Source organism: Serinus canaria, chromosome 1 (assembly GCF_022539315.1).
Source record: "Serinus canaria isolate serCan28SL12 chromosome 1, serCan2020, whole genome shotgun sequence".
In the NCBI taxonomy this organism is placed as follows: Eukaryota; Metazoa; Chordata; class Aves; order Passeriformes; family Fringillidae; genus Serinus; species Serinus canaria.
Window position 1 is genome coordinate 27,530,740 of NC_066313.1, and position 14,247 is coordinate 27,544,986.

General features: G+C 41.2%; 2 protein-coding genes and 1 pseudogene across 2 annotated transcripts; all 3 read right to left on the reverse strand.

The window, feature by feature from the left end:
• Positions 1 to 276: 276 nt before the first annotated feature.
• LOC103812472 (taste receptor type 2 member 40-like) lies at positions 277 to 1,212 on the reverse strand. The gene has a single exon (XM_009085545.3). It carries the CDS (start codon positions 1,210 to 1,212, stop codon positions 277 to 279), a length of 936 nt encoding a protein of 311 aa, XP_009083793.1.
• Positions 1,213 to 3,272: 2,060 nt separating this feature from the next.
• On the reverse strand, positions 3,273 to 4,208 carry LOC103812473 (taste receptor type 2 member 40-like). The gene has a single exon (XM_009085546.4). It carries the CDS (start codon positions 4,206 to 4,208, stop codon positions 3,273 to 3,275), a length of 936 nt encoding a protein of 311 aa, XP_009083794.2.
• Positions 4,209 to 9,593: 5,385 nt separating this feature from the next.
• Positions 9,594 to 10,548, reverse strand: LOC103812474 (taste receptor type 2 member 40-like; annotated as a pseudogene).
• Between the last annotated feature and the right edge of the window lie 3,699 nt (positions 10,549 to 14,247).

Sequence of the window (14,247 nt, forward strand, 5' to 3'; positions counted from 1 at the left end):
GAAGGGGTGATCTGTTTGTATCATGAATTAGTAACTTTAAGCATTTCAAGAGAGATTACATTCTGGTCCGAATCCCGGCCTTGTTTTTCTGCTGTCTTAAAGAAACTGTGATTTTCAAAGAAAGAAGAGTAAATAGGAGACAATTTCCACTTTATTCATAATTTCAGATTAGTAATCAAATCTACCCATTTCAGTTTCTATTACTTTATAACTCTTATGGTTTAAAATAAGTTCACTTAGAACTCAACTAGAAAGTCCAGGATATATCATGATCTTTTACATGGATGCAGCTCTGACATGGCAGTTAGTGTGGTGCCAAATCCTAGCTGGCAGCTCTTGAAACTTGGGATTGCTCCAAATTAAGACAAATGTGTGTGCTGTAGGGCAGGCAGCCATTACAGCTATACATATGGATTTTGGGGTGCTAAAACGTAAAAATACATTGTATAAAAGAAGAGTGAAAGTTATGAAATATGTAACATAAAAGATAAGTAAGGAGCAGACTGACTTGATGGCTTTGATATGGGCCTCTAAGCTGGGATCCCTGAAGCCACTTGCATGATTTTGCATCCGTCTGGTGTGCATCCACAGAGACCCAATCAGCAGGACACTTGAAACAACAGACACTATTAAAGGCAAAACTATACCAGCATTACAGAGAAGAATTAATAAATCCAGACTGTCATTCCTTGTGATTTTCCTTGCTGAAGAGTTTGTCATGGATGAAGGAGCAGTGATGTTCTTGTGCACACTGTAGACATCCCAGGCGAAGGGAATTGCAGCTGTGAAGGAGCAGAGCCATGATGTGAGCAGCATCCAGGGCACCAGCCTGGCAATTCTGAGCTTCAGCCAGATGAAGAAAGACTGTGTAAAGCTGGCAACCTTGATACAATAGAAGACACTAAGCCAGGCTCCAAACCAGAGGCTAGAGTAGTTCAGAAACACATAGCCTGTCTTGATATATCCAAATATATTTTCTTCAAAATAGGAGTGTTCACAAAATATAGTTAAGAATAAGTCCAGGATAATCCAGCATTGCAATGTAATTTTAGATGAACTCAGTGCGATCATGATCATATCAAATGGGGGCCATGTTTTGCTCCCCATGCAGCTCATTGAACTGGCAGTCAAGATAATTCCATTTCCTAGAATTCCTGCCATGGATTCAATTATAGCAATCGATAGACAAAGGAGAGCAAAAGATGTCATCATTGCAACTCTAGAGCTTGCAATTATTACTCAGCTTCTTCTGGGCTCCTGAAAGCCTCAGATCTGGCACTGCCAATGCTACGGAGCTGTTAAGGGCAATGCTCACCTATTTATCTCAGGGGCCTATCAGTATCCTAATGTCATTTAATATTTCTGCTGTTTTACATCTTGTTTTGGGGGTTGATGTCTCAGCTGATTTGTCTAAGCATGCAAATGGGGTTAAGAATCAATTACAGAGTTTTCATTTTTGTGGAAGGATTTGCATTGGAAGGGTTATGGAGCAGGCAAACTGTTGTGTTTATGAATGTAGATTTGCGCTCCAGTGTCAGGTATGTCTTTACATGTCCAGATTTGTATGTTATAGGTGATGCCTTATTATCTCCTCAGGGTTTCTGAGACATACTTGACATGGGCTCTTCTCTTTGACTGATTTTTCAAATTTGTGCTGCAAAGACGATTATTGTGCTTTTCTTTTGTGTGTGGAGATATTTAAACAATATTATTTTCCAATAGAGCATAGGGATTTAGTAGACTGTGTATAAAATGCATATTAATGGTAATTTTATTAATATGAGAATAGTAAACTAGCTGATCAGTTACAGACAGAAAGGTCTTCCAGAAGACTGACCCTATGAGAACCCCTCCAATATTTTTGTTGGCTTTCCCTCTTAAGATCCCCGAATTCATGCAAATGAATTCAAAGTATTTGATTAAATTTTATGGAAAAAAAGATTTGGACAGATGATGTGCTTAAAGAGGCTGGAAAATAGCACAGGCACCGCTTTGGAATCTCATGTGCATGAGGAATGTGAAATAAGGGGATGTAAACCAAATTGTGCGAGAGCAGCTGTTCAGGGCTTCCCTGCTGAGCAACCATGTGCCTCAGAGCTCAGGCAGGAGCAGGACAGCACACATGGATTGTGGGTTGAGCACAGCCCACGTGTTTTGCCTGTTGGTGTGGTCAGAGAGCTCTGAGGTTTGTTCCTGAAGGCTGGTGAGGGCAGAGCAGGGAAGGGCAGAGGATGGACCAACCCTCCCCACACGGATGTCTCCTGGTGCTGGGCTGGGAAGCAGCATGGTGACAATGCATGGTGCTGACAATGGCATGTCAGGGTGGCATTGCCATGAACTCAACTTTCTGCATGTCTGTTGAATGGCATAAAACATGTTCATGGAAGCCAGTGCTGTCCCCTGTGACACAGTTTATGTCATGAGAGAAAGGAAAATTCCATCCCAAGTTATCCTTTGAAGTGGTATTTTTTTTAATTTGTAAAATCAAGCAATTCAAGCACAGACCCAGATCAATTACAGGTACATTGCTTCACACAGATTGACAACATCCAAACAAGATACATTGAATCAGGATGGGCATAGTGAACACAAGACTCAAGTTATGAATGTTTCTGTGTCAGTTACTTTGGAAGTATGAAAACTCCCCCTGCATTTGAAAAGGGTCATAAAGCTCCAGTTCTGATGTAAAAATAATGCAGTGACACAGAACATTATTTCAGTAACAGGAGGAATCTCAAAAGGCCATATCATTCTTTCCTGAGCCATGCTGGAATGTTATAGACACCTTTTGAATCAGCAAATATTTTATTAGAGTTCAACCAGAGTTAAAAATATTGAATGAGATATTCTGAAAATATTGGGAACTCCTTAGAATCCTCATTATTAAGTTTTCATGGCCAGAAACCGCATTCAAGCGTTATGTTCACAGAATGTGACCATGCCTGTGTTTAAACAGGTCTATTCTATTTGTATGAGGTATTGTAGTTTCTAGCATTCCAAGAGATTCCATTCTAGTCTGAGTCTTGGCCCTGTTTTTCTGCTATGTTAGGGAATCCGTGGTGATTTCCAAGGAAAGTACAGAAGATAGTAGACAATGGACACAATTATTCTTAATGAGACTGACATCTAAGTAAAGCACATTCCCACCTTCCTATTGACTGCAGATCAAGGCCCTAATCTACTCATTCCAGCATCTGTTATTTATAGCTCTGATGATTTCAATTTAATTGATTAGGATCTAAGTTAGAAAGTCCACGTTAGGCCACTGTCTTTTACATGGATGCAGCTCTGACATGGCAGTTAGTGTGGTGCCAAATCCTAGCTGGCAGCTCTTGAAACTTGGGATTGCTCCAAATTAAGACAAATGTGTGTGCTGCAGGGCAGATAGCCATTAAAACAACAGAAATAAATTCTCCATTGCTTAAAGGTGAAAAAACTTCAAATACGATGATTAGCACAAAAATAAAGTATATGATGTAAAGGACAAGGAAGGAGCAGACTGACTTGATGGCTTTGATATGGGCCTCTAGGCTGGGATCCCTGAAGCCACTTGCATGATTTTGCATCCGTCTGGTGTGCATCCACAGAGACCCAATCAGCAGGACACTTGAAACAACAGACAGTATTAAAGGCAAAACTATACCAGCATTACAGAGAAGAATTAACAAACCCAGATTGTCATTCCTTGTGGTTCTCCTTGCTGAAGAGTTTGTCATGGATGAAGGAGCAGTGATGTTCTTGTGCACACTGTAGACATTCCAGACAAAGGGAATTGCAGCTGTGAAGGAGCAGAGCCATGATGTGAGCAGCATCCAGGGCACCAGCCTGGCAATTCTGAGCTTCAGCCAGATGAAGAAAGACTGTGTAAAGCTGGCAACCTTGATACAATAGAAGACACTAAGCCAGGCTCCAAACCAGAGGGTGGAGTAGCTCAAAAATGTAAACATTGTCTTTGAAGCTGTGTACACATTTTCTTTATAAAAGCTGGGCTCATAAAATATAGTCATTAAGAAATCCAGTGTATTCCATGACTGCAAAATTACTTTAGATGAACTCAGCGCGATCATGATCATATCAAATGGGGGCCATGTTTTGCTCCCCATGCAGCTCATTGAACTGGCAGCCAAGATAATTCCATTTCCTAGAATTCCTGCCATGGATTCAATTATAGTAATCGATAGACAAAGGAGAGCAAAAGATGTCATCATTGCAACTCAAGAGCTTGCAATTATTACTCAGCTTCCTCTGGGCTCCTGACAGCCTCGGATCTGGCACTGCCAATGCCACGGAGCTGTTAAGGACAATGCTCACCTATTTATCACAGGGGCCTATCAGTATCCTAATGTCATTTAATATTTCTGCTGTTTTACATCTTGTTTTGGGGGTTGATGTCTCAGCTGATTTGTCTAAGCATGCAAATTCGGTCAAGATTCAATAACAGTGTCTTCAGTTTGGCCAAACAGTTTGCATTGCAATGGTGAAGGGATTTGCACAGGAAGGGTTATGGAGCAGGTGAACTGTGGTGTTTACAAATGTGGGCTTGCACTCCAGGGGCTTATGTCCTGCTTTACATGTCTAGATTTGTTTTTTATACCTGATGCCTTAATCTCTCCCCGTCTTGCACAGCTGTGGCTACTGGGTTTATGACAAATACTTGTCATTACATCTCCTTATCTAAGGGCAGCTCCTTTGCTTTATCAGGTATATTGAAATTGCTGCCGCAAGGAGGATTTTCACACTTTCCTTTTTGTGTAGTGATATTTTTAAGCAATATACTGATCCTTGTGTGCTTCTCAGATTGTCCTAAAAGATGACAAAAATCTGTGGGATAATAAACACAGACAAAAGGAAAATCATTTTACCAGAGTACTTCACTTGCCCGTTTTTCACAAGTGTCTTGAAAAAGTGCAGGAATTTCTCAAGGAATTTAAGATCTGGCAACATACAACATTACATACAGGAGCAAAGGCACAACTATTAATTGAGTCTGTCTTGCTCCATATGGAATATGCATACCTTTAAAATTCTGCTATACTTGCTAAAAGAATTGAATTAAACTCTTTCCATATCTGGAAAGAAACAGGAGAGTGGAGACGCTTGAGTTCATTGAAAAACTTTGGGACTTACGTTTGATCTGTAGACCAGAACACAGAAGGAAACACACAAAGGCTCTTCAGAAATGCAGTGACATGGGTAGCTATCAATAGTACAGTAAGAAGCCGTGGGCAGTGATCAAATGAGAAATTTTGAGATGTTTTCTAGGTTGCTTTTTTGGGTTGTCTGCATTTCCCTATGCTTAAGGTAATGTATGATTGCCTAGGGCAGTGATAAAACTGTTTTCATTGTGCACCTGTAGAAGTAAAACTTTGTGACCATTTACCTCAGATAAATGTATATTTGTTTATATATTTCATTTATATGCCACTGTATGTGTTATGCGCATGTTATGTCCAGATACTGATTATTATAAAACACATCAAAATAAAGAATTAAATAATTCAAGAAAAAATAAACAATATTTTAAAAATTATTTCGCTTTAGTGTTAGTACAAACTCTTTTTGTCTTCTCATTAAAAATATTAGTAATTTTTTTAAGTGAGAGCAATGTAATCTGATATGTTTCATTAATTTCTTAGATTCTAGGTCTGTCACTTTGTGGCACAGTGATTCAAAGGTCTGGCTCTACATTCAGTTTCTTTTGATACTTCTTTGAATGGCTTTCCCACTACCACATCTGCAAAGTTCTTTGGTGAAATTCAGCAGTAAATATCCAAATTCTGTGCTAAATCAAATCTTTCACACCAATCAAATATTGATCTGGTTTCATAGGTTTAACAAATGGGTTTAAAACTCACAGAAGCTCTTCCTTAGAAAGATTTTGAAATCAAGTACATTATGCCTCCAACTGTTGCAAGTGTACCTGTATGAGAGTTTTTGAAGTTGTAACACGTATACAATTTTTGGCACAAAAATATTTTGAAAAGCAGTTCCTTTCTCATCCACTTTTAGAATTTCACTTTCACCTTGAAGAAATATAGAAGTGTGCTTGGTTTTTTGACAGGAATGGCTCTGTAGCATGCTATTGACAGACACTTCCAACACAAAAGCATCAGCAAATATGTATCAGTTCCCTTTTAGTAAAAGAAAATTCTGTAGCTGCTGTTTAAATTCAACTCTTTACATTCAGCTCTTTTAAGCTCACCCAGTGAATCACAGAATGGTTTGGGTTGAAAAGGGCCTAAAAGTCCCATCCAGTTCTAACCCCCTGCCATAGGCAGGGACACCTTCCTGGAGCCCAGGAAACTCAAAGACCCATTCAGCGCTGAGCCTGAGCCTCTTGCTGCAAGGCACCCAGCAAATGTCTGTGTGATATGTGTGGGGTTTACAAGCAAGGTTTTGGCAGTGGGGAGGCTGCAGGGGTGGTTGGTGGGAGAAGAGACCAGAACGTGCCCCTGTGTCACACAGAACCGGTCCCAGTTACCCCCAAAAGGGACCCACCATTGGCCAAGGCTCTGCCCACCAGTGATGCCGGTGACATCTGTGTGACAACTCATTTAAGGAAGGGTAAAGACCAGTGCACTGCAACGGTGAGAGAGAGGACAGAGAGAGAATATGTGAGGGAAACAGCCTTGCAGACAGCCAGGTCAGTGAAGAAGGAAGGGGACAAGGTGCTCCAGGCACCAGAGCAGACATTGCCATGCTTTCCCTGGAGAGGACCATGCTGATGTAGACTGTGACCCTGCAGGCCGTAGCAGACCACTCTGCAGTCCCCATTCCCTGTTCCCCTGCCCTGGTCAGGGAGGGAGGAGATGGAAGAGTGAAGAGGCAGGGATAGGGGAAAAAGGCTTCTGGTTTTGTTCTTTCTTTCTCACTCCCCTAGTCTCTTATTGATTGGCAATCTCTTGTTGAGTGGAAATAAATTCAGTTATTTTGTCCATGTTGAAGGAATCCCCACAAGGCCAGGCAACGACAGGGAGGGCACTGTCAGGCCTGCAGTCCACCTATAATGTGGGCAAGGACGGCAGATAAGCTCTGTTAGAACAATTAGGGAGAGCCACAAGTCCAGGGATTGCCAGCCATATCCAGAGTGGTAAGACATGCCCAGGATCAAGCCAGTCAATCCAATCTGCAGGCCAGGATCAGTATCCAAGTGAGCTAAGCAGGTGGAAAGGCCCAGGCAAAGCTGCAGCACAGCTCAAGGAGAGACCGAGGTTGACCATCAAGCTTAGAAGCAGCTCCTGAATGTAGAGGGGTCCAAGCCCCACTGAGGCTTCACTCAGCAATTTGCTAAAAGGCCAGTCAGGTGGACTGTGGAAGCTGGCTCTGAAACAAGGCAGCCAGACCCCCAGAGCAAGGCCTTACTTTGACCAGAAAGTCCATTCATCCATAGCTTTTTGTCTTCCCCCGTCCCCACATACACAGAAAAGCAGTACAGCCTGGCACACAGGTTTAGTTCTTTTTAAAATTCTGCTGTGATGGGTACTGAAAATTGACTGCATTGCATGTTGTCCAGAATTTCCATTAGGAAAATTCCAGGTGTGCTTATAGGAATGCAAATCAGAGAAGGATCCTTTAGTCATCTGTCATGTAGATATTTGCATTTCTTGCCTTGAGCTAAAGACTCTAATCAGATGACTGGGTTTTTTTTTTCTTGGAAAAGACTGTGCTTTAGAAAATAAATGGTTTCTTCTTTTTTTCTATTATTTTCTTACTGAGTATTATTTTCATCATTAAATTACAGAAACTCAGAAGAGTCACTTAAACAGAAAATGGCTTTGTTTCAAATGCTGGCCTCATTGTTTTATGCTACATGTGACTAGCTCCCTAGAAAATTTGTGGGTTTTTTTTCCTGGATGCTCAATGAAAGAGGTACAGGACAAGATGATTCACATGATGTCCACCTGGCAGTGTTAGTACAGGATGAGCTTTGAATTTTGTTTATTTTCTGATTTGATTCACTGGACCAAACTTGAATTGAGCTGCAAGAGGGTCCGAGTAGCATTGGTGGATATGCAAACAATTCATATGTTTTGGAAGGGTTTGAATCAATTACTTTTATTTTTTCTTCAGGTTGCTATATGGTTAGTTAAGAAGTAGGAATCAAACCAATTTCCATCTTATGGAAAAACAGACAAAATGAGAAAAATGCCTGCTTTCAAACAAGATGTGTGATATCAGAGGATCCCAACTGCTGTAATTCTCATCCTCTTACTAGAACAGAGGCGGTTACTTTTGTTCCCCAAAACAAGTTTTTATCAAATTTATTCATTACCTTATCCAGTAGAGCACAGGGATTAATTAGATGCTGCATATAATGCTTGTTAAAGATATTTTTATTCATGTGATAATAATTAGTTAGGTGGTCCATTACAGAAAGGAACCTCCAGGAGGAGATTGGCCCTATATGTGCCTTCCAATATCTTTTTCAGTGATCCCTCTTAGATCCCCAAATTCATGTCAGTGAACTAGTAACTATTTGATTAAATTTTATGGAAAGGAAGCTTTGGAGGGAAGATGTACTTAAAGAGGCTGGAAAATAGCAAATGCTTTAGAATCTCCTATGCATGAGGAATGTGGAACGAGGGAAGATAAAGCAAATTGTGTGAGAGCAGCTGTTCAGGTATCCCTGCTGAGCATCCGTGTGCCTCAGAGCTCAGGCAGGAGCAGGACAGCACACACGGATTGTGGGTTGAGCACAGCCCACGTGTTTTGCCTGTTGGTGTGGTCAGAGAGCTCTGAGGTTTGTTCCTGAAGGCTGGTGAGGGCAGAGCAGGGAAGGGCAGAGGATGGACCAACCCTCCCCACACGGATGTTTCCTGGTGCTGGGCTGGGAAGCAGCATGGTGACAATGCATGGTGCTGACAATGGCATGTCAGGGTGGCATTGCCATGAACTCAACTTTCTGCATGTCTGTTGAATGGCATAAAACATGTTCATGGAAGCCAGTGCTGTCACCTGTGGCATAGTTTATGTCATGAGAGAAAGGAAAACTCCATCCCAAGTTATCCTTTGACGTGGAATTTTTTAATTTGTAAAATCAAGCAATTCAGGCACAGACTCAGCTTAATTACAGGTACATTGCTTCAAACAGATTGACAACATCCAGACCAGACACATTGAATCAGGATGGGCATAATGAATATAAGGCTCAGGTGAAGTATGTTTCAGTGACAGTCGCTTTAAAAGTGACTAAACTGCCACTGCATTTAAAAAGGGTCATGAAGTTCCAATTCTGTTGTAAAAATAATGCAGTGACAACAATCATTACTTCAGGAAGAGCATAAGAAGATCAAAAGGCTGTTTTCTTTATTGAATCATACTGGTATCTGAGTCTAGGCCTTGTTTTTCGTGGCCTAGAAAAACCTTGAGAGAAACCGTGGCAATTTCCAAGGAAAGTGTACCTAATAGGAGACAGCTACGATGATTTTTCAAAACAAGACTCACATCCAAGTAAAGCAAACTTTCACTCCTCTTCCTGATTCCAGATCAAGGCTCTAATCTATTAATTCCAGTGCCTATTATTTTATATTTCTGACAATTTCATTTTAATAATTTAGAGATAAACTAGAAAGTCCAGGCTAAATTATGATCTTTTACCTGGATATAGTTCTGACAGGACAGTTAGTGTGGTGCCAAATCCTAGCTGGCACCTCTTGAAACTTTAGATTGCTCCAAATGAGAACTATTGTGTGTCCTGTAGGACAGGCAGCCATTATAACTACACACATGGATACCTCATCACTTGAAGGTGAGAAAACTCTGGAGTAGAGGAGAAGCAAACAAATAAAATATGTAATATAGAGCATAAAGAAGGAACAGACTGACTTGATGGCTTTTGTATGTGCCTCTAAGCTGGGATCCCTGAAGCCACTTGCATGATTTTGCATCCGTCTGGTGTGCATCCACAGAGACCAAATCAGCAGAACACATGGAACAACAGACACTATTAAAGGCATAACTATACCAGCATTACAGAGAAGAATTAACAAACCCAGATTGTCTTTCCTTGTGATTCTCCTTGCTGAAGAGTTTGTCATGGATGAGGGAGCAGTGATGTTCTTGTACACACTGTAGACATCCCAGGCGAAGGGAATTGCAGCTGTGAAGGAGCAGAGCCATGATGTGAGCAGCATCCAGGGCACCAGCCTGGCAATTCTGAGCTTCAGCCAGATGAAGAAAGACTGTGTAAAGCTGGCAACCTTGATACAATAGAAGACACTAAGCCAGGCTCCAAACCAGAGGCTAGAGTAGTTCAGAAATGTAAACATTACCTTGGTAACTGTTAGCAGGTTTTCTGTATAAAAGCTGGGCTCATAAAATATACTCATTAAGAAATCCAGTGTATTCCATGACTGCAAAATTACTTTAGATGAACTCAGCGCGATCATGATCATATCAAATGGGGGGCCTGTTTTGTTCCCCATGTTCCCCCTGAGTTCATATAAAGCTCATTGAACTGGCAGTCAAGATAATTCCATTTCCTAGAATTCCTGCCATGGATTCAGTTATAGAAATCGACAGACAAAGGAGAGCAAAACATGTCATCATTGCAACTCTAGAGCCTGCAATTATTACTCAGCTTCCTCTGGGCTCCTGAATGCCTCAGATCTAGCAGGCACTGCCAATTCCAAGGAGCTGTTATGGTCAATGCTCACCTGTTTATCTCAGGGGGCTATCATTATCCTAATGTCATTTAATATTTCTGCTATTTTCATCTTGTTTTGGGGGTTGATGTCTCAGCTGATTTGTCTAAGCATGCAAATTGGGTCAAGATTCAATTACAAAGTTTTCATTTTTGTGGAAGGATTTGGATTGTAAAGCTACGGACCAGCTCAGCTGGGGTTTTTAGAATTGTGGGTTTGCACTCCAGTATCTGATGTCCTGCTTTACATGCCTCGATTTGGTTTTTTTAAAATATTGTATGCTTTAATCTCTCCCTGTCTTGCATTGTCATGTCTTCTTCATTTATGAGAGTAATCTCTGTGTCCTCTTCTAATACTGAAGCAGGTCTTTATCAATGTATACTAAAATCTGCTAATTGGCTTGGTGGGCATGTGACTGTCAGTCAAGGTCAACCCGCTAGAAATATAAAGGATTTTCATAGTCTCTCCCATCACTGCACAGTTTTGTAAAGGTTCTAATATTTTAAGTTCTTGTTTTTATGAAATGAACCAAATGATGACATCCTGTAGCACTTTTTGCAGGTCTGGCTCCAGTTTCTTTGCTGTAATAACTCATCCATGAACATTGCAGTGAACAAACTCCAGGTGTAGTGAAGACTATGTAACCTTACCACCCAATCCTTCTCTTATACCAGTCAAAGCAGCTGTTCCACTGGTCTTTACACTTGCACAGCTCTTCCAGAAAACATTTTTAATAAATAAATAATTTACTGTGGAGAATACATCTTCTGTGGTAAATCTTCTTTTCAGTGGCTTACAGAAGGTAGTTCTTAATTTATTTCACTACTGAAACAGCATTTGTCAAATACCTTAATCTGAGGCATTTTGGAAACATTTGTACTTTCATCCATCCACTCAGAAGTCCTCTTTCACTATGTAATTTCTGCTGATACTTGTCTCATCAAACCTTCAGCTGTATTTTCTATGTGTCTTCTAACAGTGTTTGCTGACAACAGAATCCATTTTAGTTTGCTGCTCTATTGCTTTCTGTGTATTATCCCAGCCATTTTTACTTTTTATGGCAGGAAGAATAAATGTTTTCTCTGGTGCTATATGACGTTTTTTCTTTTGCTGTGAAGTAAGATACCTCATAGGAGGCTTCTCTACACATTTGTCATTAAGTTTGGTGTAATTTTGTAAAGTACTGAATTGAATGTCACGTGGCTTGAAACATGGCTGAAATGTAGGGGCTTGTCTTTGTGCTCTGGATGCTTAGATTTTAAATATCTTGCTAATTCTGATGGCTTCATAGTGACATTAGCTAAATTTTCAAAGCATCCTCAAAGTAAAATTTTTCAAGTACTTCCTGCCCATGTGATCTGCATGGCCAGCTGCGTGCTTGAATAGTCTGACTGTATGTGCTCACGTGTGTTTCTATAGACCACAGGATGATACCATCATAGAATGGTTTGGATTGGAAGGGACCTTACAGATCATCTAGTTCCAACCTCCCCACCACAGGCAGGGATACCTTCCCAAGGAGTATTTGCTCAGCCTCACTCCCTAGCCTGACTTCAACGAAACAGAGCTGTAGCATCCACACATCATCAGGATAACGGATTCATCCACTTGTAGCAATACAGCCCATACATGACAGAATCTAATTAAGTAGAATAGGAGATGTTTCAATAGGATAGGTTAGACATTTAATGAAATGATTTAACATTGGAACAATGTCTGTTTGTAGTTAATAACATACTACAGTACCCTCCTAATGTTGTACAAGTAGAGAATTGGGTACAGTTTGCAGTCAGCAAACTGCTTACAGAAATAATTCTAAATTTAGGGTTATTACTAAATTGCAATTCATCTCATATGCAACAAACGACACAACTTGCAGCTGTTTCATACAACTTTATATTATCCTGGTAACCCACACCAGGGAATGACCTTTGTTTCCCTGGCTAAGAGACCCAGGGTGACTCATGTGCCTCTACTCACTGCAGACCTCAAAAGCCAAGCCAAACCTACCCTATCTGGCAATGGCCTGACAATCTAAGTGACGCTGCTGCCATTCCAGCTGCTGGACTTGAGTCTGCTGCTGTATTCTCAATTATGCTCAGGCTCAGGAGTACTTTCTAGATAAGTACTGGAGAAATCTTTTTTCTCGAGGAAGGGTCAAAGGAAGCTGCTGATGGGTAGATAATTCCTTCACCCTGTGAAAAATGACCATCAAGTTCCTGGGATCATATTGTGCTGTGCACTTTAGTGGAACAGCAGGAAGTGACACATTTTGACCTGAAAAGGGTCAATATAAGGTTCTGTGTAGTGATCTCATGCCTGTCACTGTTACCATATCACATTCTGGTCACCAGCACCTGAGAAGAAGGTGCTCCATTGCATTTTGCAGCCTTATTCCCTCGATACTGATTGTCAGGCACTCACTCTGAGTCCATGGGGCAGATGGAGACAAAGGTCTCTCAGGCCATCTTCCAGAATGCCTACCCATGAGTCAAAATCAACATCAGGTGGGTGCTAGCTGAACCTGAGTACCCCATCCTCATGGAGTCAACTAACAAAGTACATATATATCCCCATACATAGTTTATAGAAAGGCTACTATAGAAGCCTAGTAGTCAACTGTTTCAAAAGCTGCTCAACACCATGTAAGCCCACAAGGGAGAATTATGGTTGAAGCATAGATTACAGTCATCATGTCAAGGAGCAGCAGGAGGAGCTGTTCCATAAGGAAACAAGATCCAAAAAGGCAGCATCACCACAAGGCAGGCAAGGACAGGACTGTAAAGCATGCTGTCCTACCTCCTATAGGCAAGGATGGCAGAGAAGCTCTGATGGGTCAGCCAGCAGTCCAGTCATATCAGATGTGTCCATAGTGAGACAACATGTCCAAGATCAAGCCAGTAATTCCAGTTTGTAGACCAGGATCAGTATCCAGGTCAGCTAGGCAGGTGGAAAGACTCAGGAAAAGCTGCAGCACAGCTCAGTGAGAGAGCAAGGGTGAGCACCCAGCTTAGAAGCAACTCCCGAAATGAGAGGGGGCTGAGCCCTGCTGAGGCATCTCCCAGCAATCTGTTTTAAGGTCAGTCAGCTGCGCTGTGGAAGTTGCCTCTGAAACTCAGCAGCCAAAACCCCAAAAGAAGTGTGGAGCCCCTAATTGTATTCACCATAGCAGTACCTGGGAACTTTATCAATGAGTCCATCCCAGTCCCGCCTTTTTATTGTCTGGTGGTAAAATTAATTATATCAGCAGTATTCAACACAGGAGGATTCCAAGGACTTGACAAAGAAATCAGAATTAACTACCACTGTAGATGGGTGGCTAAGTACATAAAATAGTTCAGTAAATGTCTACAGAATAAGTATACAGTGTACAGCACTCTAATCTGGTTTACCAGGAGCATAGCCAGTAGATTAAGGAAAGTGATTCTCTTCCTCAACACTGTTTTAAGGTGGTATCTGGAATATTGCATCCAGTATTTGGGGGGAATTTTGTTTTTCTGGTGACTGGACACTACTGAATTTACACACAACACCAGGCTTAGGCTGACCACAAAGTTCTGGAAGACAGATTCAGAATGAAATATCATTTTGACAGGCTGGAGAT